Source organism: Etheostoma spectabile, unplaced genomic scaffold (assembly GCF_008692095.1).
Source record: "Etheostoma spectabile isolate EspeVRDwgs_2016 unplaced genomic scaffold, UIUC_Espe_1.0 scaffold00003355, whole genome shotgun sequence".
Taxonomy (NCBI): domain Eukaryota; kingdom Metazoa; phylum Chordata; class Actinopteri; order Perciformes; family Percidae; genus Etheostoma; species Etheostoma spectabile.
Genome location: NW_022603018.1, coordinates 1,505 through 25,650, shown reverse-complemented (window position 1 = coordinate 25,650; position 24,146 = coordinate 1,505). Strand labels below are relative to the sequence as shown.

Genomic DNA, 24,146 nt, shown 5'->3' with positions numbered 1-24,146 from the left:
ATAACGTGTTTGCTTGTCTTTGTTTACAGACAGCCAACGCTTGAGTTCCAGGTATGACCTCAAGCTCTTTCTTTATTCTGTCAGCAGAGTCTCAATGATAGCGGTGTCTCTGATCTCTGCGCTGCTCATCTACCAGGCCCTTTACGACTGCACTCAGGGAGACGGCTCTGACACCAATGATTTAAGAAGGTCAGCAGACAGACCTGATTTGAGGTCCAAAATTAGTTTTTTTGCCAGTATTTACTACTCTGTGTTGCTTGTGTCAGTTGTTCGAGGAGGTCTCCAAGAAAACAGCCAGCTACAGTCTCAGCTGCAGGACACCCAGAGAATTATCAGTCAGACCAGGTTGGACCTGGAAAAGGCCACAGGTGATGACACAGACACACACCAAGTTAAACACAAACTGTAATCGTAATCCTTCTCAGTAAAGACAAAATGAAGCAGGCGCCCGCTCTCCCCTTTCATGTTTCAGCTGTCCTGTTGTTAAGGCCTAAAAAATGCCCTAACAGTTATCTTTAAAAATAAAAGGACAAAATGAAGCATCTTAAAGTGGTGAAACCAGTTGTTGACAGGTTCTATAATTGTGGCCAGTATTGACATCTTCTTCTGTCTGTGTTCAGTTCAGGTGGCTGTACTGCAGTGCTTTGTGTCTACTCAAATCTTCCTCTATTCATCCCAAATAATTTTTGAAGATGAAAACAAACATCTTTCTGTGTGTTTTATTTTTTTTATATCGTGGTTTAAACTGTATTGTATGATATAAAGCTAAAATGTTTTTAAAGAAGAACTAATTCGTTCATCCTCTTACAAATTATGAATTCAGTAGCAATGCAATGTGTCCTTGCTCGTGTCAATGCCCTTGGCTTGTGCCTCTACAGCCTTACTTGGTCTGGTATGACCAGTAGCTAATGATGGCTTAAGTTAGCTAATGTTAGCAAACAAATGCGGTGGGAACTGACATGTTAACTTTATGATACTTGTGCTAGGTTATACTATCTTTTACCCTTTTCCATCGTCCTGTGATTGTCACTTGAGGACACAGTGGTTGTTGTCTTGCTTAATGGAAATACAAATCAGCACAGGAGACATCCATGTCAAATGTTGCAGGTAGTCAGATATTCATGTCTATTTGAACACAGGCCTTCTGGTGATCATGTAAAACAACTGTTAAGGTGATGTTAATGTTATTGATTGTTGTATTCATTAGAGGCAGGAGCGCTTCACTGACTGTTCAGACTTGCTGGAGCTGGAAAGAAAGGTAATGCATCCCAGCTGATGTTGTTGTTGTTGTTGTTGTTGTAGTAGTAGTAGCTTCATCTGCCTCACTACTGCCACCCCTGCTGTCTGTTGATGCTCTCTCTTCACTACTTGAACCACTTTATTTTACCTGTTTTCACTCACCTTTTGTGATCCGTCTTCATCTCTACATCACCTCTTTCTGCCCCCCACTGTCCCTCACGTTTCTCTGGCATCAGGACCGGAGGATGTTGGAGCGTCGAATGGCAGAGCTGGAGGAGGAGCTGAAGGTGAGGATACAAGTCTTATCATTGCCGCAGACATTTGCATGCTTCTGCTTGATTAGCTTGGCTTTAGCTTGTGCAGGCAGCAGTGTTGTCGAGGTACACTGTGGAGTTGTTTAATACAGTACACCTATCACAGCCTGTTTTCAGGGAGTGTGATAATTGTTTTCTGTTACATGTGATACATTTGGTGTTTTTCACATTAATGGATGTTTCTGTTTGCCTACCTAACAACTACTCCAACCCATCTGATCTTCCAGTAATACAGATTGAATAGGTAAAGTCCTTTTCTTTAAAGGAATATTTCAACATGTTGGGAAATATGCTTATTTGATATGTTGTGTGTCTTTATGATCATTATAAATCCACTGCCGCCATACTGTTAGTTTAGCTTAGCATGAGGACTTCAAACAAGGGGGAAACAGCTAGCCTGGCTCTGTCTAAAGGTAACTTCAGTCTCTTGACTGGAGTCTTGCTGGTCAGCTGGCATAATTGTAACTTCCGCCATGTGCCCTGTAATATATAATCTTAACGTCCTATGTATCATATCCAGTTACGTGAAAACCTGAAATAATCATCAACCTGGGTTATATTTTGTTCTAATGTGTACTCCATTTTTTTACCACCAGGTTCTGGTCGACCTGAGAGCAGACAACCAGCGTCTTAAGATGAAAATGGAGCACTGATCCGAGTCATCAGCAAGCTCTCCAAATAGATGGGGAGAAAGAGACACGAAGAGCAGGGATTCCCCCTCACCCTCTTCCTCTATCCCTCCATCCATCCCTCCCTCCACCCTGCTTCTACACATTCCTCCCAGTGCCAAAGAGTGTGAGAGAGAGGGGAGAGAAGCAGCAGAATGTCCTATGTACATGAACACCACAGCTTGACTTGGATTGTGATGCCTTTCTGTGAACAGCGGGAGTGGCTTTTGTGTGCCTTGCGGCCCGTTTGTCACAGGAAGACCTATGGAATGAAGGCCTGTGGCTACATTCAGAGGCTCGACAACAGCCAGAAAGCTACGGCTGGTGCAACACAACACATCTACGACAACTGTGCATCAGGGGAACACTAACATGCACACACATTCCTATGCGTGCATCACTCTTTCCTCCATGCACATTCCACGAGCGCACAAGGCAGCTTGGGCCTTAAAGTTCTTACTTTAGTATTTTTTTTTTGTGAACACGCTCACGTCACACATTTACAAATTTACTCCCCTCACAGTTCAAATCTAACGTGTTGTCAAGCAGTGACCAAGATTTTGATTGGTGTAGTAAAAAACAGCTCTGTAACGCATTTCAGCCTTGTCTTACATTCAGCACGTACGTCTGATGACAGGGGGAAGTCCACGAAACTCTGTTGGGTTGTTTTGTTTCCACATGCAAATGTTTGAAACCCACCTACCTCTCCACCTATGCACTTCCCCACATACATTTTTGTTTTTGTGACCACAGACACACTCCATTCTCTTAAAATGACCGCAGAACCAGGTCAGTCGACCACAGCACTTTACTCTCTGCAAAGCTGTAAAAGATGTACGTTGACGCTTTGCCCGTCCTCCAGACAGACAAACTCATTTCAGAGCAGCACCGTCTCGCTTAGTGAGTGGAGGGAGAAGTTACCCATAGAAGGTCAAAGGTCATTGCACAATTCCAGAAATTGCTGTTCTGTCAAAGCCTATTATGCTATGGATGGTTATTACCAATGATAAGATTATTGTCATAGTTTTTCATTGTCAATTCCTCTCTTGTAAGGGAGCATGGTTATGTATATTATATGTGTATAAATATTAGTCTTGGATAATACCCCCTTTTGAAGTAAAACTCATGTAGCCTTTCTTCACATGTTGGTTTTCTAATATATTGAATGGCTGTCTGCACCCTAATAAAAGTCTGTAGTGACTGCCTGGTTATTATGTACACTTAAGAATTTGTTTCCACCTCCATCTTTTTGTTCACAAAAGTATTGATTGAATATGACATCACTCTTTAACAAGGATGCATCCTAACACTATTCCCATCCACAACACTAAATCCTACATGGATTTCCAGCTTCTTAGTAACGTGCTATGACTGATGGAGTCTTCAAATTGTTTCACTTTTGAGATTTGTGGTCAATTGGTTGTGTTCTTTATTGCCGCTTCAACACATTGTATCATCCAGTTGTTCTGTTTTCTAGTAGCCAGATGTCTTTCATCACTGGTCAGAGAAAAAAAGACGATAAGAACAGCTGCTACACATTGAGCTTAGCAGAGAAACACGGATGTATTTACAGTATGTTCGGACTGTTATATTCATCTACTTCTGCTGCTCCCAGGTGGACAGTACATCATGAGGGACTTGACTGACATAATAGAAATGAGCGTCATTACATGTGCTGGATTAGTGCTCGGTAGAAGTCTGGGTCAAAAGCTGTGAAAGTCCTGTTGTCTTTGAGCTCACGTCCATTTGCACTAAAATGAAATTAACAGCAGTCATCCATCTGTTTGTCTCATCTGAGAGCAGAGAGATGGACCACTGTCCTGCAGGGTAGAAGTACTGACAACAAGCTGAGCTCCTAATAAGGCTGGGCAGTCTGGCCGAGGAACCCGCTCTGTAAATATCCCTCAGGTCTGAGAAAGACAGAGGAAGGGAGCTGGGAGGAAGAGGGAAGCGGATGGATTGCAGCCTTATATGGACAAAAGCACTGCTTTTCCCAGGGTTTGTGGCTCGGATCCCCGGCAGGATGCCAGATGTTACAGAAACAGCTCCTCAGCGCCACCATGTGGTTTAATGAAGGAAATGCTACAGTTGAGCCGAGGGTGATTAAATGTCTGATTATTACTGTTTTTACTTTTTTGAAAGCTAGTTTTACAGAACCACTTACATAAAAGAAAAACAAATATTCACAAGAGAAATATTGTGCTTCTGTTAACACAAACCTCAGAACCTCAGAAAATGAGGGGGAAAAAGAGAAATGACATCCAACAAAGGACCCCAGCTGAATGCAAACAGAGGATGTTGCAGTTGTGGCAAGCACCTTAACCTCTAGGTGTACTATGTTAAATTAATAAATGTTGATTGTGGGGCTACATAAATACTTGCCCCCATTGCCCCCATTTGGACATGGGCATCCCTGCCTACAACCTGATTATAGTGATATAATATAACAATAATATTCATTGTTATGTATTATAAAACCAGGTTACAAGTACTTCACACAATGAAACAAACAAATGTAAGTGTAAATTAACAAAAGAAATCACTCAGAAGTACTACTGAGGTAAAATCAGTTAAACTGAACTCAGTATAAGGTCTCCCATTAAAGTCTCTTTTAAGAAAAGAAGTCCTATTTCCCTAACCTCAAGCAGGTTGTTCCAGAGGCTCTGGGCCTGACTAAAAAGCTTGGTCCCAAAATATTGTGTAAGGAGTGACATAAGAGCTAACAGCAAAAAAGGTTAAAAAAAAAAAGAAAAGAAGTGAGTTTAGAGCGACTTATAAGCAAAGTGGAGATGACATGATTTAGCTTGGAGAAAGTGATGTGATACTTCTCGGAAGAGATAGGATGGAAATGTAAACACCTCTCACTGTGACCTGAAGAGAATTTTTTACAGTATCAGCCAAGTAGTCCTAGTGTTTAATTATGAATATATACACGCTAAGTGGCAACCATTACAGCCTGTAACAAGACTGTTCAAATTGTCCAACTGTAACTAAAACTAAAGTGTATATTTATATCGTTAAGACTTTTTTTTTAATGAAAGCTCGGATTTAACGTATCCTGTACAGTGCACTTTAGTGACATTTCACTAAAAATCTAATGAGCATGTTTCATCTGCAGTGGTGTTCTATCTATTGATATACTATATACAGTCTATAGTTCAGACATAATCTACTTCATCCTCCACATGAAATCCATACCATGTTTTCCAGCAGACCCATAATCATGTCCAGGTTTTCTTTGCAGCATAGAGGGCTACATGGCCTCCTCCTTCAGTTTTGATACTCGACACTCCTAACTTGGACCCATTTTATCAGCAGCTTTTGAGTTCATTGCTTTCAGTAGACGTGAATTGTAAGGGGAATTACAGCACTTAAGTTTTTTTTGTAAAATAAACTTTATAGAACAAGCAGTTTGGGAACATCTGCAGGTTTTATCTTCAATTTGCTTCTTTTTTTCCAGAACTCTTCGTTGTAGCAGAAACAGATGCGTCTTCCTGTTCAAGTGAGAGTGAAATATTCCCACTGTAGTAGTGTGTGAGTTATGCTGGATGTTTATGCAGACAGACGGCGGACTTTCAGGAGTGGCTTAGTTTGATTGCTCAGATTGAATGTTTATTATTGTTGCCAATGAATGTGTTCAAAGCAATTATTCATTTCAGAAATGCTAAACTATTGAGGGGTTTGTGTCTTTTTTTGTTTTTTTGGGTGCTCATTTTTAAAACTTTCTGTCCACCTATTTGCTTTATGTCTTTGGATGACACATGTCTTGTGACACAAAAGTGCCAAAGTACACAATCTACAAATAGCATTTACTGGCAGGAGCATGTGAAATGCTTCAGTCCAGTAATATTGCATAAATACATCACATAACCATTTTAGTCTCATTGAGCGACTATACCATTGCAAATAGAGGACTGATGGCAAAATATACATGTTTTCAAACCATGCTAACTTGTAGTAAAGTGAGATAATTGTTTATTGTTTAAGAGCTAGGACCCTCTCAACAAACCCGGACTGCATTGGAGAAAAGCAGACTTCCAAGTAAAGACTACCTCATCACAATGTCCTATGACGAAGACCCTTACATCTTCTCCAGCGACACTCTGCCCAGTGACCGGCGCTTCCTCCCTCCACTGGCCAACGGGCTTCTGGGATGGAGGGTGTACAGCAATACCATGCACATGGGTGGTGTATATAACGGGGAGGGTGGACGTTGTCACCGGGCAGATGTTCCCTGTCCTCTCACTGTGAAGGTTGAGACAGATGAGCCAGCCCAGCACACCTATAGCCTGGACACCCACACAGGTATGGGCAGCAGTGTATGACTGTCTGGTTCCAGGAATCTGTGTTGTGAAGAGTTATTGTTGGTAACAATCTCATGTTCTCATCCAGGCATTTTTACCCACACTCTGAGCTCAACAAGTGTAACAGTCACACAATCTCTGTATTCACACCGATACTACCCCAACTTAATGGTGATGGAAATTCTGTTGGTGCGTCAGATGACTTCAGAGGAGCCAATCACTGTTAGGCTGGTCAGTTCATTCACGCCTCAGAGCAAAGACATTGTTTTCGAGTCTGGTCCTGATTACAAAGGAGGAAGGTAAGGTTATAAAAATGTGTAAATTGCACTATGAAGTACAAGAATTATATCTTACACAGTCAACATCCCTCTCACCTTCAGTCACATCCAAGGAAAAGTGACCACTGCTGAGTTCCCAGGAGGTTCCTGTCCCACAGTGCACCTTATCTGGACCCACATACCCCCCACTCTGACACTCGTTCCAGAGCAGAGCCAGGCTCGCTGGGGCTTCGTCCTGGTGGTGGCCAACAGTTTAGACACTGCTGAAGCCAAGTTTGACGAGAGCCTGAATCTGATAGCGACTGGAAACCTGCGTCCGTCTCATGAGAAGGCCTGGAAAGAACTATGGCTGGAGAGCCAGGTGGTGGTGGCAGGGTCAGAGAGACTCTGTAAGGCTCTGATTGGCTGCATGTTTTACCTCCTCAGTGCCTTTCCATCCATACATGACACCTCCAGCTCGTTTGGTGGAGTCAGTCCAGGAGGATTGTCTAATGGTGGGGATGGTCAGGACTACTGGGGTCACGTTTTTTGGGACCAGGTAAGGCAGTTAATGGCTAGCTCTACATGCTGTTTGTTTGGGTTGTATGATGACCCTGCCTTCCTGTAACAGGACATCTGGATGTATCCTGGCATAGCCCTCTTCTACCCCAAGCTAGCCCGAGCTGTGCTAGAGTACAGGGTGGGAACTATAGATGGCGCAAAAGACAACGCCCAAAAGCAGGGCTTCAAGGTATGATTGTCAGTATGATTATCAGTGGGATATACTGTAGGTGTCACCAAAACTCCTCTGTTTCACTGACTATGCATGTAGGTGGTGTTTTGTGAAATCTTTATACAGGATCGGGGGGGGGGGGGGGGGGGGAGGGAGAGCAGTTAAAAAATTGTAAAAACTGTTTAAAAAAAAAAAAAGACAAACTCAATGGTAGGGGTGACAAATCAGAAAAAAGTTGATGAAATAAACAAAACTTAGAGCAAAGGTGTTACAACTATGTAGTTGTACAGAAGAAGAGCCTTAGCTTACTTTAGCTTAGCTTAGCTTAGCTTAGCTTAGCTTAGCAAAAGACTGGAAGCAGGGGAAAAAAGCTAGCCAGTAGCCTGGCTCTCTTTGTTACAGTGTGGTTTAAACAAACAAGATGCAACATTTTAATATCAGCATTTTGTTATCTTTGTACAGAACAAGATCAGTTGTTTCCTAGCTAAACTAATTGACTTTGTTGGAGCTCTATTATTAGCATACAGACAGATTGGTATAGATCTTCTGATCTAAATCTCTGAAAGCAAATTAGTATATTTCCCGAACTTTTAAACTACCTAAGACCCCATAGCAAGTGCAACACAATAAAGTATGCTAGTAAACATTAAAAGTCTACAAAATAGGTCAAATACATCACAATTACCTGTTGTATTAGCTGCGGTCTTGTGGCAAAATAACAGCAGTGTTGGATATATTTTAATGGTGGTACTGTTTGTGCGCGTGCGTGCGTTTTCCTTTTCTATATTTTAACTAACCATTGAACTGTTTGAGTCTTCTGAAGAAAATATATTATCTTTACAGGGACTGAAGTTCCCATGGGAGAGTGCAGTGTCAGGGAGGGAGGTGTGTCCAGAAGACATTTATGGACAACAAGAGATTCACATAAATGGAGATGTCACCCTGGCCTTCCAACACTATCTCTACCTCACTGAGGTACGCTTCTTTATCCTCACTCATCGTCACACTGTCTCAGGCTGTGTGATAATACCAACTCTTTGTTACAGGATCTGTCCATGTTCACAGAGGGCCGGGGCAGGGAGGTGATTTACGGTGTGGCTGATTACTGGGTTTCTAGAGCATCGTGGAACCCTGAGGAACAGAAGTACCATCTCTTAGGTAAACAATTTTTTTTTAATTATTGAAAATGTGGTATTTATAGCGAATCATTTTAGCTTTTCATGGTTATCAGGTTAATTATTTAATAAAAGCTAAATTAAAGGCATCTGACTGGTTTCATCTACTACCGGGAAAAACCCACAAAACAAGTTCTGTAATAAGGTATAACTTGGCTCTCATTGTTAAGATTTTTTTTTTTAATTATATTTCTTTCACTTTTTTATATTGCCATTGTAATGGCAGATTTATGTATTAAAGTGTCCATATTATGAAAAAAAACCATTTTTTTCTGGGATTTGGGGTGTTATTTTGGGTCTCTGGTGCTTCCACACGCATACAAACTCGGGGAAAAAACTATCCATGCTGTTTTGATTGAGATACGGGTCTCTGAATGTGTCCTGCTTTCAGTCTCGGGGTGAGCTACGGCTTTCTACGTAACTAGCCATTTTATAAACCTGAAAATGAGCATAATATGGGCACTTTAATATACTGTATTTATACATGTTAGATACCTAAAACAATTATGTGACTTAAAATGTTGTGGCTAACTTGGAAGCATAACTGTATGATATGCATGTAATTGATAATATGTAACTGCATGGCTGTCTCTATGAAAATACAACAAAGCATTTCCCTTTGTGCCATTCAGGTGTCATGCCACCTGATGAGTATTATTACAATGTCAACAACTCTGTGTACACAAACACAGTGGCCAAATTCAGGTACTAGTATTTGAATATATCCCTGCAGTGCATATTAACTCATGATTACCAATAATACAAAAAGTTTCTCCTTTGTCAGTCTCCAGTTTGCTGTGGAATTGGCTGACCGCCTTCAACATCCTGCACCAAAGGAATGGCAAGAAGTGGCCAAAAACCTCAAAATACCTTTTGACCAAGAAGCCCAGTATCATCCTGAGTTTGATGGCTATATCAAAGGTTCATTTTCTTTCCTTTCTGACACTGAACTGCAGAGAAAAATGATGTCCATAACATGCTGTCAGAAAGTATTTTGTACCTCCCACAGGTCATCCAGTGAAGCAGGCAGACACAGTGATGTTGGGTTATCCTCTTGGATTGCAAATGTCCTCAGAGATCAGGAGAAATGACCTTGAAGCGTATGAGCCAGTAACAGACCCTAATGGTCCAGCTATGACATGGGTAAGACACAGCCTGTTGTATGTGACTCTGTTAGAGATTTGTTGCAGAATTCACTTTCTTTTTAAGATTAAACTTATTTATTAAATAAAACTGGGCAGTGGTGGAAAAGTGTTTGAATTCTTATATAAATTAGCAAGTTATCCTAGCATTGAATGTAAACGCCTGTTGCTGTTAATTTACTACAGGTTTGTGTATTTTTTTTCCAATGCTTTTGCTTTCCATTATAAGGGTATGTTTGCAATCGGCTGGCTGGAGCTGGGGGAGGCTGAGAAAGCTCAACATTTACTAGAGAAGTGCTTCAAAAACATCCAGGGACCGTTCCAGGTGTCCTTCTGACTCACCCAGCCACATAATGTTAATAAATGCCTCTTTACTGGATATCCAGTGAATGTGTGATTACCTCTTCTCACAGGTATGGAGTGAATCATCAGATGGCTCTGGTGCAGTCAATTTTCTTACGGGAATGGGGGGATTCCTGCAAGCTGTGCTGTTTGGTTATACTGGCTTCAGGTCAGTTACCAATAAAAAGACACCTAATTATGTACACAGCACTTAGGTAGTAAGATAAAGATTGACATGCAATGTTTTTTTCTAGAGTTCAGAAGGAATGCCTGGCCTTTTCCCCTGTTCTTCCCAATGATATTTCTGAGCTCTGCATCCGTGGTGTGAACTACCTGGGCAGTCAGATGGACTGGCTGCTGAGGAAAGACGAAGTTTGTATCATACTGAGGGAACAAGCACACAGAGCTGGCAACAATCAGTCCTGTGATCTGCAGGTTATCCTGAAGGCATCGGGAAATAAAATCCCTCTCACACCAGGTAACACACAAGCAAAAACAAGCAGTGATAGCAACTCTAGAAATGGCACCATCTGTCTTTTTCCTGGGAGAAAATAATGGAGAGCACTTTGGACACCAAAGTGGCAAAAGACAAACAGGCTTTTATGACAGTAATGTCTACTATCACAACTCCTATAAAACTGAGAAAACTGGGGGCTTCAGGAATTGTTAGTAACCTTAATGAGACAATGTGATTCAGTAGACTGAATGTATGAGTGAATCTGGGGACTGTGATGGCAGTTGTTGCACACGGGAGGATATGTAGAGTGGGGTTGAAAGTTTGGGCACCCCAGGTAAAAAATTGTATTAATGTGCATAAAGAAGCCAAGAAAAGATGGAAAAATCTCCAAAAAGCATCAAATGACAGATTAGATATTTGTATAATATGTCACAAAAAGTTAGATTGTATTTCCATCATTTACACTTTCAAAATAACAGAAAACGAAAAAAGGCATCTGCAAAAGTTTGGGCACCCTGCAGAGTTACTACCTTGTACTGCCCCACACACAGCTTATAAACGCTTCTTGTAGCCAGCCAAGAGTCTTTCAGTTCTTGTTTGAGGTATCGTCGCCCATTCTTCCTTCTAAAAGTCTTCCAGTTCTTTGAGATTTCTCGGCTGTCTGTCACACACTGCTCTTTGAAGGTCTATCCATAGATTTTCAATTATGTTGAGGTCAGGAGATTGTGAAGGCCACGGCAAAACCTTCAGTTTACGCCTCTTGATGTAATCCACCGTGGATTTTGAGGTGTGTTTAGGATCATTATCCATTTATAAAAAGCATACTCTCTTAATCTAAACCCTTCTCACAGATTGCATCAGGTTAGCGTCCAAAATTTGCTAAAATGTTATTGAATCAATTTTTCCTTCTACTCGTGAAATGTTCCCTGTGCCACTGGCTGCAATACAACCCCAAAGCATGATTGATCAACCCTCATGCTTAACAGTTGGACAGAGGTTCTTTTCCTTAAATTCTGTGCCCTTTCTTCTCTAAACGTACTGTACCTTTGCTCATTCTGGCCAAAAAGTTCTATTTTAACCTCATCAATCCACAGAACTTGTTTCCACAACGCATCAGGCTTGTCTATATGTTCATTTGCAAACTTCAAACGCTGATTTTTGTGGTGAGGAGGTAGAAGAAGTTTTCTTCTGATGACTCTTCCATGAAGACCATGTTTGTACGAGTATCTCTTTATAGTGGAATGGTGGACCAGAACTTCGGTGTCTGCCAGGTCTTTCTGGATGGATTGTGCAGTCAAACGTGGGTTTTGAATTGCTTTTCTCACAATCCTGCGAGCTGTTCTGTCTTACATTTTTCATGATCTTCCAGATCTTGCTTTAACTTCCACTGTTCCTGATGACTGCCGTTTCTTAATTACATTCCAAACAGAGGATATTGGCATCTGAAAATGCTTTGCTATCTTCTTATAGCCTTCTCCTGCTTTGTGAGCGTTAACTATTTTCAGTTTCAGTTTTCTAGACAGCTGCTTAGAAGAACCCATGGTGCTGATTGTTGGGGCGAGGTCAGAGGAGTCTGGGCATTTAAAACCTTAAGATTGACATCACCTTGTCTTTCCAGACGATGATTGAGAACCATCCATGACACTGTCAGGTCTCAGCTTTCCAAAGGGGGCAGTGCATGCTATAAACTCTGCAGGGTGCCCAAACTTTTGCAGGTGCCAGTTTTTTGTTTTCTGTTATTTTGAAAGTGTAAAGGATGGAAATAAAGTATAACTTTTTGTGACATAATATATGAATGTCTAATCTGTCATTTGATGCCTTAGGGAGATTTTTCCATCTTTTCTTGGCTTCTTTATACACATTAATACAAAATTTTACCTGGGGTGCCCAAACTTTTGAGCCCCACTGTAACTGCTTATTTGCAAAAACAATTGACACCTTGGAATTCAGTTTCTCAATAATTTGATTAAATGATGTCAACATCATATTAATAAATATACTTGAGTGCAAACCCCACCCCAATCCAAAATGATACATGATATATTTCAATAGATGGGAAAATAATGTTACTGGACAAATACTCTACAAGGTATTGTATGAATTATTTTGTGTGTGTATTTTTCTGTGAATTATCATGTTGAAATTGTCTCATGGGATTGTCTCATGCCTCATGGGATTTTATATAGAACTGTGTTATCCTTACTTTGTTCCTTGATTTCATATCTCATATTTCTTAATGGCACTGATGCAGTAACAGATTATTATTAATTTACTTCTGTACATCTATATTTTCAGGGAATCCGGTAACTTTTCCTCCAGAGCCTGGGTGTGTTTGTAAACTGGCTGTGACATCTTCCTGTTGGCCTCTCTGATACGGAGACCATGATCCTCCTCATCATTCCATCTACCCACTATTAAAAATATGATGAGCAAGTTGTTTTATATCTAAGCTAAGTTGTATGCTGCCATTCATTTAGGGAACGATGAACAAATGTATGTATGAAATTATTATTTATTTTTTTTTAAGACTATTTTTTTGGGCTTTTTTAGGCCTTTATTCAACAGGACAGCTAAAGACATGAAAGGGGGGAGAGATGGGGATGACATGTAGAAAAGGGCTGAGACAAACCCTGGGCCGCTGCATTGAGGAGTAAACCTCTATATATGGGTGCCCGCTCTACCAACTGAGATATCCGGGTTCACAAATCGTATGAAATTCTTACAATATGATATTATAGTATTAAAATTTGCTACATACACAACCATTAACAAATATATTTTAAATTAAATATATTCAAATAAAATTCTTTACATTCTGTGCATTTTTGTGGATTTGTTGTAGTTAGCAAACAATACAGATCAAAAAATTTCACCTTACGATACATCTGTGACTACTGCAGTCTTTTGTCCCAGGAATGAATGTTGATTGTAACCTTTCCAACTAATCACAAAAGCCAGATGTTAGCGGTCTTTCTTTGATCAGTGGGAAAGTAATATTGAGCTGGATCACTACAGCCTTTGATGTGTGACTTGAAAAAATCCTGAAATTTTGTTTACTAGAGGGAGGCAGCAACACTGCAGGATAGGATGTGACAGACAGAGGTCATCAAATTCATCTTCACTTAATATAATATATATTTAAAAAACAGTTTGTGCCTCTCAAATGAATTGCCCCATAATGGTTACAATTTAGAATTTCTTAAAATACATTTCTTCGTGTTTTATGGCATGAAAAAGAAAAGAACAGGAGAGGAAAGCGTCAGACTGTTTGCGTTGGGTGGGCAGTGCGGAGCAAATCCTGTTGATTTTCAATTGGTTGATTTAAATCTGAGCAGCGCTGTAACGCCGCCCTCATTTTCTGTTGGGTTTGCTCGATTTGTATCACGTGTTGTAACTGTTTCCAAACCTCGGGCCGGGCCATCGCTCGCTGTAGTTCCAAACGGCGGGGTCTGCTCTTCCGGCTAGTCACGAACAACCCATCGAACAACCCCTTAAACGTAACAGAGCTTCTCCTCGGGATTGGCTGAAAAAGTTTTGAACACGGTAAAACGGTTTCAGCGGGTTAGTGGGGAAGGCAAGACTGCAGTAGCTAGTTTAATCGAGCTGTAAAGGAAAGTGGGAACTCTTTCATTATAGTACATTTATTTTCACGTCAGTATGCGATTGATTTTACTTTAAAAATTAACAGAGCAACGAGCATCAGATTCCCCTGTCAGAGACCCGTAGATCAAAGGTAACGTTTACGCTATTTATTCTACGTCAAAGACTACAGTTAACGCTAGCTAACGCTAGGTAAGTTAACGCCAACGTTAGCTGGCTAAAATAACGTTAGTAACGTTAGCCTTTTAACATTGCAAAGCAGTTATAAATTAAAAAAAGAACAGTTGTCTCAAACTCAGTTAGAATAATTAATAAATCTTTGCAAGCCTGTCACAGTATTAGGTTAGCATTATTTGACTCTTTTCTGTTGTAGTTGGTAGCATTGGAGTGTGTCATGTGAATTTAGCTAGCTAGCTAACTTAATGTGTTACCTGGAAAACGTTAGCGTTAGCTAATTCTGTTCACATCATTAAACGCTTGGGTTTATGTCAGACAAATTTCAATGTGCTCTTGTATTTATTGTAACACGATGTGTCAGTGCTGCTGTTGCGTTAACATGAAAACGACTGGCTAACGTGTTTTTGTCGACCACATTGTTATTAAATAGCTGACGCTACAGCCCAAACACATCCGTCCGCGAAAACAGTGCGAATGCACCGAGTAGCTAGCTACATTCACGAAGACCAGTGCAAAATGGATCTGACATAGGTACACCTATGCAACGGTTTTGGCGAATATACTTTAGTTACTGTGTTTGTGATTATGACAAGAGTATTACTTTATCAAATCCAACTTTGCAAAGTTAAAATATTATAAAAGCTTTTAGGCAGCAGTTTACCCAACATTGGCTGTCACTTGAAAATCCATTTAGATTTTTTTAGTTAAGTTTAGTTAAGCTTTTTTTGTGTGAGTGATGTTAAATGACGTTAACCTGGGAAAGAAGCTGTAGGTTTTCGCGCGTCATTTTTTTTTTTACACAAGGATAAATGACCAAACGGTCAAGATGATATTTATTTACTATATCCATATAACTGAAGAACTGTGAATCGTCAATGGTAAACATTATTTGTTGGTGTCAATTCACATTGACAAAACAAGGACCTCTTTTCAGATTCATTAAATAAAACCTGTTCTCTGTCGATAATGGCTGCAGTGGTTATTAGTTATTGCATAACAAAATGTAAATTGTAAACGGTACAATCTTTTCCCCAGAACATGAATTCCATACGATCATCTGTACAATCCCTCATGGAAATGTTTTATGACAAAGCACAAGAATTCACCAGTGACATTAATAATGTCCACATGGTTTGGCTTGAGGAGATCCAACAAGAGGCCAACCGCATGTTCTCAAGGTAGGTTTGAAGTAATGTCATAAAATCCACTAAATAAAACTTAAGATCTGTCATTACAAGTCTTCATCTTCCGTAATCTTTTTTTCTTTTCAAGAATTGTCTTTAAGGTTTAGTGAAGCTGTTTCCTTTTTTATTTCAGAGATTTTAATGCTGAACCGGAATTAATGCCAAAAACGCCATCTCAGAAAAAAAGTAGTCGCAGGAGGCGTGTATCCTTGGCACATCAGGAAGAAAATCAAGCCAGACGAAGGTTTGTTGCTTTCATAAATGTTTTAGTAACATAAAAAGTTACACATTTCTTCAAACCTGAATATTTTTAAACCTGATGTGTCTCTGTAACTGTTCATGTCCAGATTTTCAAAGGGGAAGCGCAGTAACCTTCGTGGCTCTTCTGTCAAATCACTGAACTTCATTGCTGAAGAAGAGACAATTCCCAAGGCTTCCACCTCTGAAGCTAACACCGACACACAGCTTAGACGCACCACTCGCAAAAACAAACAGACAAAGTCTGAGGTGGCCGGGGAAGTGAGCCAGTCACGTGGCAGCTGTATGAAACTGCATGAGGTGCAGAACAAGAAGCCGGAGCTTGTAGATGAGGAAGAGGTGGACGAAAATGACAAGGACAACAATGCAGAAGACAAGCCGGACTACATACTTAGCACCAAGTCTCCACCTGCGATACTTTTGCCCGAGGTTGCTGTCAGCATCTCTTCATCAGACCGATTGTCGGCTGAGTTTGCTCAAAACTGCAATCTTCTCCTGGCCGCACAGCTTCTAAGATTGCAATAGCTGGCGCAGCTCAAAGCTCCCGGCGGAGCTCTATGCGGTGCTCCCTCAAGCTTCGTCACTCGCTGGCCGGTCTGCGACACAGTATGACACAGGAGTCTGTTCGCCGCGCATCCCGCCGTTCCATGCTTAAGAGGAAGGAGGCTCGCATGGGCAACTCCACATGTAGCAGCAAAGTTGATGGTGAGAAATTTTTAATTACGTAAAATGCAAAACATTAGAAAGTCTTCCACACTTTGTTTGCCACTAATCTGTATATTGTGTTTATTTTTGTAGAAGATTCTTGCATGGACTCTGCAGAGGAAGAGGATAGAAAGGCGTGAGTAAACATTTTTCATTGCATGGGTGAATATATTGCCATATTAATGGAGAAGATAATTCTTTGTGTTGAATTTAGAACTTCAACTATTTGCAACAGTGACTGCTAAATTAGTCACATGTGACTGGACATGAATTTAATCTTAATTTGTTTTGAAGTGTTTTTTACTAATATTAATTTATTCACTGCTATAGCATGTTAGACGCGTTTAGTGCAGACACAGAGGATAATGCTGCAGCTGAAGAATTGAATAAAACTCCAGAGGTATGAATATATTTCTTTGTCTATTAAAGTGTCAAATTAAATTTGTCCTTTGATAATTGATCAGCTAATGTTTGTGTTTGACCTTATTTGTATCAACAAATGTAGATCCAGATTAACCAGCGCTTACTTTCGTCCGTTGGACGCATTACTCGATCTGTGGCTGCAAACTGTGCCACACTTGCAGACCGATCATTGTTTACCACTGAAGAAACGGTGAGCACTCCCAACAAGAAAACAGGTATGGGAACTTGTCATTTTATTGATTGTTTAAAAAAATAATAATAATTATTTAGAATATAGTTGATAGTTCTGGTTGTTTGTAAACTTGAAAAGGTTTTGTATCTAAATGTAACTTGGATCTGATAATTACATGTTTGTGTTTCAGTCGCTGGAAAGTACCAGACTCCACAGTCAGGTCGCAGGTGAGTGTTTGTGTGTTACTAAATGACTGCACTGTCTGATGTGTGCAATGAAATTAAAGCACATTAACTTGTTCAGACTGTTAAATTCTGTGTTGTGTCTTTAAAAAAATACATATTTCTGTCTCCAGTTCACGCCAGAGTACCAAACGCAAAGCACCCGACACTGTAGAGGAAAGTCCCACAAAGAGGCACTCTCCTCCCAAGAAAAGTCAAAGTGTAAGATAAAAAAAATCTTCCTTAAGGTTAAGAAATGGAAAATACCTGTGTGTATGTATACATGTGTGTGTATGTATACATGTGTGTGTGTGTGTGTATGTATACATGTGTGTGTGTGTGTGTGTGTGTGTGCGTGTGTGTATATATATGTGCGTGTGTGTATATATATGTGTGTGTGTGTGTGTGTGTGTGTGTGTGTGTATATATATGTATATATATATATATATATATGTATATATATGTATATATATGTCACATACATACATACATACATACGTGTGTGTGTGTATGTACAAAAATAATGAGTGGATCAAATAGTTAATACATAATACTTCTTCTCTTATTATTACGACATAGGCAATGAGACCAAACATGAGGTCTTTTCTCCACACTGTGCAGAAGAACCAGATGTTAATGATGGCTCCAAATTCCCTCGGCCGAACTGCTGTTATCAAATCCTTCATTAAACACACCACTCCTCTAAAGATTGATCCAAAGGTAAGCTACTAGCCTAACTTTGCAAAGCAACAACTTTTCTATGCAGTGGTAAGCTCGCACTATGGAGCCAGACTGCAACACTGGCAGGCTGAGGGGGACAAAGCCCAGTAGAGTTCAGTAAAGCAAAGGACCAGATTTTGATCTGCTTTATTTTTGCTCACATTGATGCTTCCAAATGTGTCCAGGTTGGTGCCATAACAATTTTAGACATCTCAACTTAGTGACTGAAATCCACTGGCTCAAAAAGTGATGTCTTTTAACATATAACTTGCAACAGCACACACAAACAAGAGAACATGTCTCAAACTGAATTTAAATTGTTGTGTTAAAAATGTGTGTGTGTGTGTTCTTAAAAGATACTGTGGCTCACATTTTCTTGAGCGCTCAAATTATGTGGTCCTCTTTATTTGGATGTTTTTTTTTCTCTCCCCTTCCCAGTTAAGCATTGGTATAGTGGTAAGTGTAGTGTGGAAGCATTGTTTGTGTTTGTGTTCATTTGATGGTGTCTAAGGCTACGTTCAGACTGCAGGCAAAAGTGGCACAAATCCAGATTTTTTTGGGGTCAATTGACCATGTCAGACTTCTTCAGAAGTAGTTTGAACAATCAAATCTAGCCCAGATCTGATTTTTTTTCTCTTCTTTTTTTCTTTCCCCAAATCCGATTCAGGCCACTTCCATATGTGGTCCTGAATCAGACCTAGGTCAGATTTGTTTTTTTTTATATTTGTTTTCTTTAATGCGGCCGCAGTGTGAACAATCAAGGCGGATTAATGCGACTTTTATGTCAATAACCCTCGCTGCGCCCTCTCTCTCCACGGGGAGGGACAGGGACCCTGCTCCTGGTGCGGCTGTCAACCGGGGCGGACTATCTTCAATGTACCCAACCGCGGCGCAGGGATCGGCTCACGTAGAAAGACATCAGAGGTCTGCGGCAATGTTGGCAACCCACCCGACCCGTATTGAAACACGGACCAAGGAGTCTATTGCGTGTCAGAGGGTCGATGAAACCCTGTGGCGCAATGAAAGTGAGGACTGGAGCGTGCCAGCTGAGGTGGGGATCCCGGTCTCTCGGGGTTGGGCGTACCACTGGCCCTTCTCGCCTGTAACTTCGGGGACGTGGAGCGTGAGCGCGTGCGATAAGACCTGAAAGATGTTGAACTATGCCTGGGCAGGACGAAGCCAGAGAAAACTCTGGAGGCTCATAGCGGTCCTGATGCAATCGGTCGTCCGTCACACAGACCTCTGTAGGGGATTTACAGCCATAACCCAGCAAAAGGCCAAAATAGTCAATTTGGCTCTTTTCCTCTTCATTCTTCTCCTTTTCAGCACCTGCTCATTACTGTTATGGCTGCCATTACACAAAACATTTTTAAATAAAAACGAAAATGCTTACTTCCTCTGTTTGAAACCGCACTGGAATCAGATATAGGCCATGTTTTTAAAGGTAATGTGAACAGCCAAACAAAATCGGATCTGAGCAAAAAATCCAAATTAAGCATTAAGACTTGCGGTGTGAACGTAGCTTAATATTCCACGGTGTAACTTTTTCTACCCCATATTGTAGAGAAGCCCCTTTCACACTTCCACATGTAAATGGAATTTGTCTGAAATGAGTTTGATTTAGAAAGATTTCTGTTAAATTTGGGCTCTATTGAAAATGGAAGCAGCAGCTTTCCCTGATAAATCTCTCGAAAAGTCGAATGATGTGTAGGACCAGGCTCTCCTGCAGACATACATGTAAATGACTCAAACCATATCACAGTAATTGAGCCCTGCCATTTTGCAGGGTCTATTTGTGAAAGGGGCTACTATATTTCAACAACGCCCCAAACTGCACTTTAGCACTCTAGTTGATGGCATCTCTGATCCCACAGGTCACTGATGCCTTTTTTTTTTTTTTTGCAATCTTTAATCTAACAATCATTTAAATCTCCTAATTTGCTTTAGTAACCTCACTGTTTGACTTTGAAACACACCTTCAGAAGTAAAAATCCATCTGAACCAGAAGCCATTTCACTATTTGGGTTGTTCATTAAACGGTGTCTAGTGTCAGGGGATTAATGTGTACTTGCTGAGGGGAGCACACTGCAGCTAATGTCATTGTGCCATTTTTGGGGGTCTGTGTTGTTTTGGCGAGTAATTTGTTCTTGTAATCAGGTGGCGTTCAGCTGCGCTTCTCGGGGGACACTTGTAATGATGTGCTATGCTGTGTGTCAGTCAGATAAAACTATGTTACATTAAATACCATGAACATGACTGAAGCTATGTTTCGCTGGGTAATGTAGCTTGTTTAAAGGTACACAAGATCTGTCCTGAGTATTAGCCTACTCTTCCGTAAGCAGTGTAGGCTCATGGTCTGTAGTTTATATCTTGCAGTAATGTCTTTTTCTACACTTAGTCTGTTGAAATAGTCCACACAGGTGTTTGGAAACTAATGATCAAAGGAAGGGAAGACCTCGGCAGTCTTAGCACAATTGATTTAATGCTATAAGACCATGGAATAACTCTGTCAGGATGGATTTTTGCTTCATCCGTCAACTCAACTGGTATGGTGATCGGTTTCCACATGAATGAGCTCCACCTGCTACTTTGGGTTCTTTTGGCACTTATTACAGTGGGTTAGCTCATTTCTGTCAACACAAGTTTCCTAAATCCTTATTTTCTCATTTCTCAGTCAAAAGAGCGTCACAAACTGGAAGCACTTAAGAAGAAGCAGGAGCAAGAGGAGGAAAGAATGAAAAAAATGGAGGAGGAGAAGAAAAGGAAGCAGGATGAACTCAAAAGGTTAACACTCAACCTCTTTACTTGCTCTGACTAAAAGGTTTGGTAATCTATTTGTTTTTACGTTGTTTTTTTTACTTTAACATTTCTGTTTTAGGAAGAGGGATGAGAGGCTCAGACGAGTGTTTGAGGCCAAAGTAAAAGAAAGAGCAGAGGGAGGAGGAAAAGAAAAAGAAGATGAGCAAAAAATGGCTAATATTGATGAGAAAAATGATAAGGTATACAACAAATTTGGTAACTCTGAATCTGTATATTCACAAAAAAACAGATGGAACCCATTTGTCTAATGCTGGTATTGTGCCTCTTCTTGCAGCGTCAGGCAGACGAGAAGGCCAAGAAGAAGGTGGTCATTAAACGTCAAGAGGAGCTGGAGCAGAAGAGGAAGTTGGAAGAAGAGGCTAAAAAGAAGAAGGTTCAACAAGCGGTGAGGGAACGCTCTTTTATTCATTTTTGTAGTCATTTCTGTTGCTGGAGCGACGCTTAGTTTGGTGCCATATATCAATCTTGTGCCACTGCAAAGAATGTTCTTGCTATTATAGACTACATGTTGCAAAAAGCAAAAATGTCAATATTAAATACTTGCATGCAGAGCGCTCTCCAGTTCATTTGAAGCCATATCAGATTTTCTGACAAGTGTAGATGACTTTACCCTGAGAAAAAAAGAAATATCTTGTGTAGGGAAGTTTTTAGTAAATTAATTTTCTTTGCCATTACATATTGCAATCAGGCTTTTGTTGTGTTTTTTAAAACCAAAGGAGGAAGAGAAGCGGCAACAGGAGTTGATGGCCAAGAAGAAGGCCGAGGAGGAGGAACAGCGAATTCGTAAGCTGGCTGAGGCTCGCCGAGCGCTGGAGCTGAAGCTGGAGAGAGAGAGAGAAATGGAGAAAGAGAGAGAGCGACTAGCTGCTGCTGAAAGGTATTATATTGTCTTTAACTGTCCTAACAATAGTACCCTGTATAATGTGCACGGTGTACATAGCTGAAACACTGTTGTAGGGCTGCACGATTATGGCCGAAATGATAATCACAATTATTTTGATCAATATTGTGATCACGATTATTCTCACGATTATTTGTTGATTTTAACTAAGACAAATTTTATTGTCACATAGGCTCAGAGAGACGGCTGACTCATTATGAACGGGTCCAGCAACACGTTGTGTGTATGAAATGTCTGTATTGTCACTGCACTGCATTTTTATGAACTATGACATTCTGGCCATGGGTCACATCTCTGGCCCAGGTCCAGCAGCTCCGTCTCACACGCTGTTACTCTACGAACTGAAGTTAGTTGCATTCAATGACTTCTTCTGTGTTCTTCGCTGTGGCCGCCGCGATGGCAGAGTTACCAGCGGAAACACTGGTACAAATACAGGTTTTCCACTCATATTTAACAATATACAGTTGTGTTAATAACAATTAAAACTGTAGACAATGTCAGAAGTGTGGACCGGCGCTGTGTGGCCGGGCTGCCCAGAGTAAGACGAGAGAGAATAGAGGAGAGATCCAAACACAGGCACGGCTTTACAGAAGAAATGGGTCATGTAATGCAAAATTAAACCATATCCATATAACAACATTGCAGCGGATGCGAGGACATTATGTGCACCGGTGCGTCCTAGAGGAAAAATATTACTCGCGCCCTAGAGCCTGTGAGCTAACTGAAGCTAACTGGCACCGCCACCGACTAGTTTTCCTCCCGTTCTTCTGTCCTCTGTGACTGTCTACATCTTGAAACTAAGCTGCGCGATGCAGGGAACAACTGACTGGCACATGAGCAGACAGGGGTTTACGGAGCAGTAGATGCGCTGTGCAAAAAAACCCGGATTGTTCCATGAAATGACTCATTTAAAAAAAAAAAAAAAAAAAAACTCTCTATCACGCAAATTTGATCGTGGAAAGTCCCAAAAAAAAGTGATTGTGATAAAAATTTGATTAATTGTGCAGCCCTACCCTTTTGTGCGTCTGCCCTATTTGTAATACTGTGGTGGCAGAAATTTGTTGATTTTAAAATCAACATAGAGGAAACATTGATAAACTGAAACTTGAATTGGTGGAGACTGTAAAAGAGATTTTTTGTATTGTATTTACTCCAGTTTGTTATACTGACTTGATGTCTCATTTTTAGGGAGCGAGTGAAAAAGAAAAAAGCTCTTGCTCTGCAACGGGAGCTGGAGATAGCAGCGAGGGAAAAAGAGAGGAGAGAACTGGAAGAGAAAAAGGTGGTGTGAGGAAAAAAGACTGGTAAGAGATGAAGTTTCCATAAACGGGAGTTTCAAAAACCTGCTGTGGTCTTTTTTAAAGTAAAACATACGTTTTCTCTCACACTGCCTTTTATGTTGCCCTGTTTGGATGGCAGCAGCCTGCTACGAGGACCAGGCCAAGGCCGCGACTGCTTGGGTAGCCTCGTGCTAACCCTTGCTCCTGGCTGCAGTTAACTCAAGTTCATGTTTATGTACCTAACTAGAATGGATTCAGTGTCATCTCAAAAGACTTTACATAGAAAACAGGATAGTAAAGCTCATAGAATTGGAGCTAAATAGCGGCATGGGGATGAAATGAATAAGTTCTCGTACAGGAGAGGGAAGATGAAGGGTTGAAGGAAGAAGTCTCACTCTACTTCAAATTCTGATGCTTTTTTATTCTACTTCCTAGCATTGCATTCTGTTCCCTCAAAAAAGCTGTTCTCTTACCTGCTGTAGGCAGTAAAGTTAGCTATAAATATTGTTATCCTTGTAGGCTGTTGGGTGACCTTATACGCCTGTAAACTGACAGTGGATTGTGTGCATGGGAGGCTGTTTATGCCTCAGGTTGGGTCCAACACCGTCAGATCTGTACATCCGCAAAGAAGCTCGTCATTTTAAAATGGGCAAGTGCTGATTTTAGAAAAAACGTAATTGATTTATCATTTGGTTAATCCTGATATCAAGTAAAAAAGTCTTGAATTGAATTTTTGGAAGTCCTGCACAAACTCTGTTTAATGACCATGTATTGGTCAAATGGGAGTTTCAGGAAATTAGTTTGTTGTGGTGTATCATTTCACAAGGACCTCCAAAGTTACCATGTCCACAGTCTATACTGTAGAGCAATCCACTTTGGGGATTGCTTGGTGCCGCAGGAAATTCCGCCAGATGCATGTATTTTCACTAGATATGGTCCTTTACCGTATTTTTTATTTTATTTTTTATTAACTTCCAGATTCTGATACCTGAACTTGCGTATCGGCTGATATCGAGTACTGATCCAATACCAGTGTGTCATATACACTCACCGG

At 40.6% G+C, this 24,146-nt stretch overlaps 2 protein-coding genes and 1 long non-coding RNA gene across 4 annotated transcripts; all 3 read left to right on the top strand.

The window, feature by feature from the left end:
- The first annotated feature begins 1,191 nt into the window (after positions 1–1,191).
- LOC116676529 (uncharacterized) lies at positions 1,192–3,432 on the top strand. The gene is made up of 3 exons (XR_004328738.1): positions 1,192–1,258; positions 1,476–1,526; positions 2,150–3,432. It is a non-coding gene; the product is annotated as an uncharacterized LOC116676529 (long non-coding RNA).
- A 2,017-nt stretch (positions 3,433–5,449) lies between these two features.
- LOC116676528 (protein-glucosylgalactosylhydroxylysine glucosidase) lies at positions 5,450–13,117 on the top strand. 2 transcript variants are annotated; one of them, XM_032507572.1, is made up of 15 exons: positions 5,450–5,573; positions 5,682–5,723; positions 6,209–6,526; positions 6,614–6,824; positions 6,906–7,341; positions 7,414–7,533; positions 8,359–8,490; positions 8,562–8,673; positions 9,323–9,395; positions 9,475–9,611; positions 9,700–9,833; positions 10,062–10,157; positions 10,246–10,343; positions 10,429–10,652; positions 12,927–13,117. In XM_032507572.1, the coding sequence occupies exons 3-15, from the start codon at positions 6,283–6,285 to the stop codon at positions 13,001–13,003; spliced, it is 2,094 nt and encodes a 697-aa protein (XP_032363463.1). In that variant the 5' UTR covers positions 5,450–5,573; positions 5,682–5,723; positions 6,209–6,282; the 3' UTR covers positions 13,004–13,117. The 2 variants fall into 2 exon arrangements, with proteins under 2 accessions (XP_032363463.1, XP_032363462.1); XM_032507571.1 differs by having other exon boundaries at positions 5,462–5,723.
- Positions 13,118–14,117: 1,000 nt separating this feature from the next.
- LOC116676527 (inner centromere protein A-like) lies at positions 14,118–23,103 on the top strand. The gene is given in 17 exon segments (XM_032507570.1): positions 14,118–14,364; positions 15,444–15,586; positions 15,726–15,836; positions 15,940–16,325; positions 16,328–16,555; positions 16,649–16,691; positions 16,886–16,955; positions 17,061–17,193; positions 17,341–17,377; positions 17,506–17,593; positions 17,951–18,091; positions 18,530–18,547; positions 20,766–20,875; positions 20,970–21,090; positions 21,186–21,296; positions 21,628–21,788; positions 23,001–23,103. Coding segments are annotated over 16 exon segments (2,001 nt in total). The 5' UTR covers positions 14,118–14,364; positions 15,444–15,446.
- Positions 23,104–24,146: the final 1,043 nt, after the last annotated feature.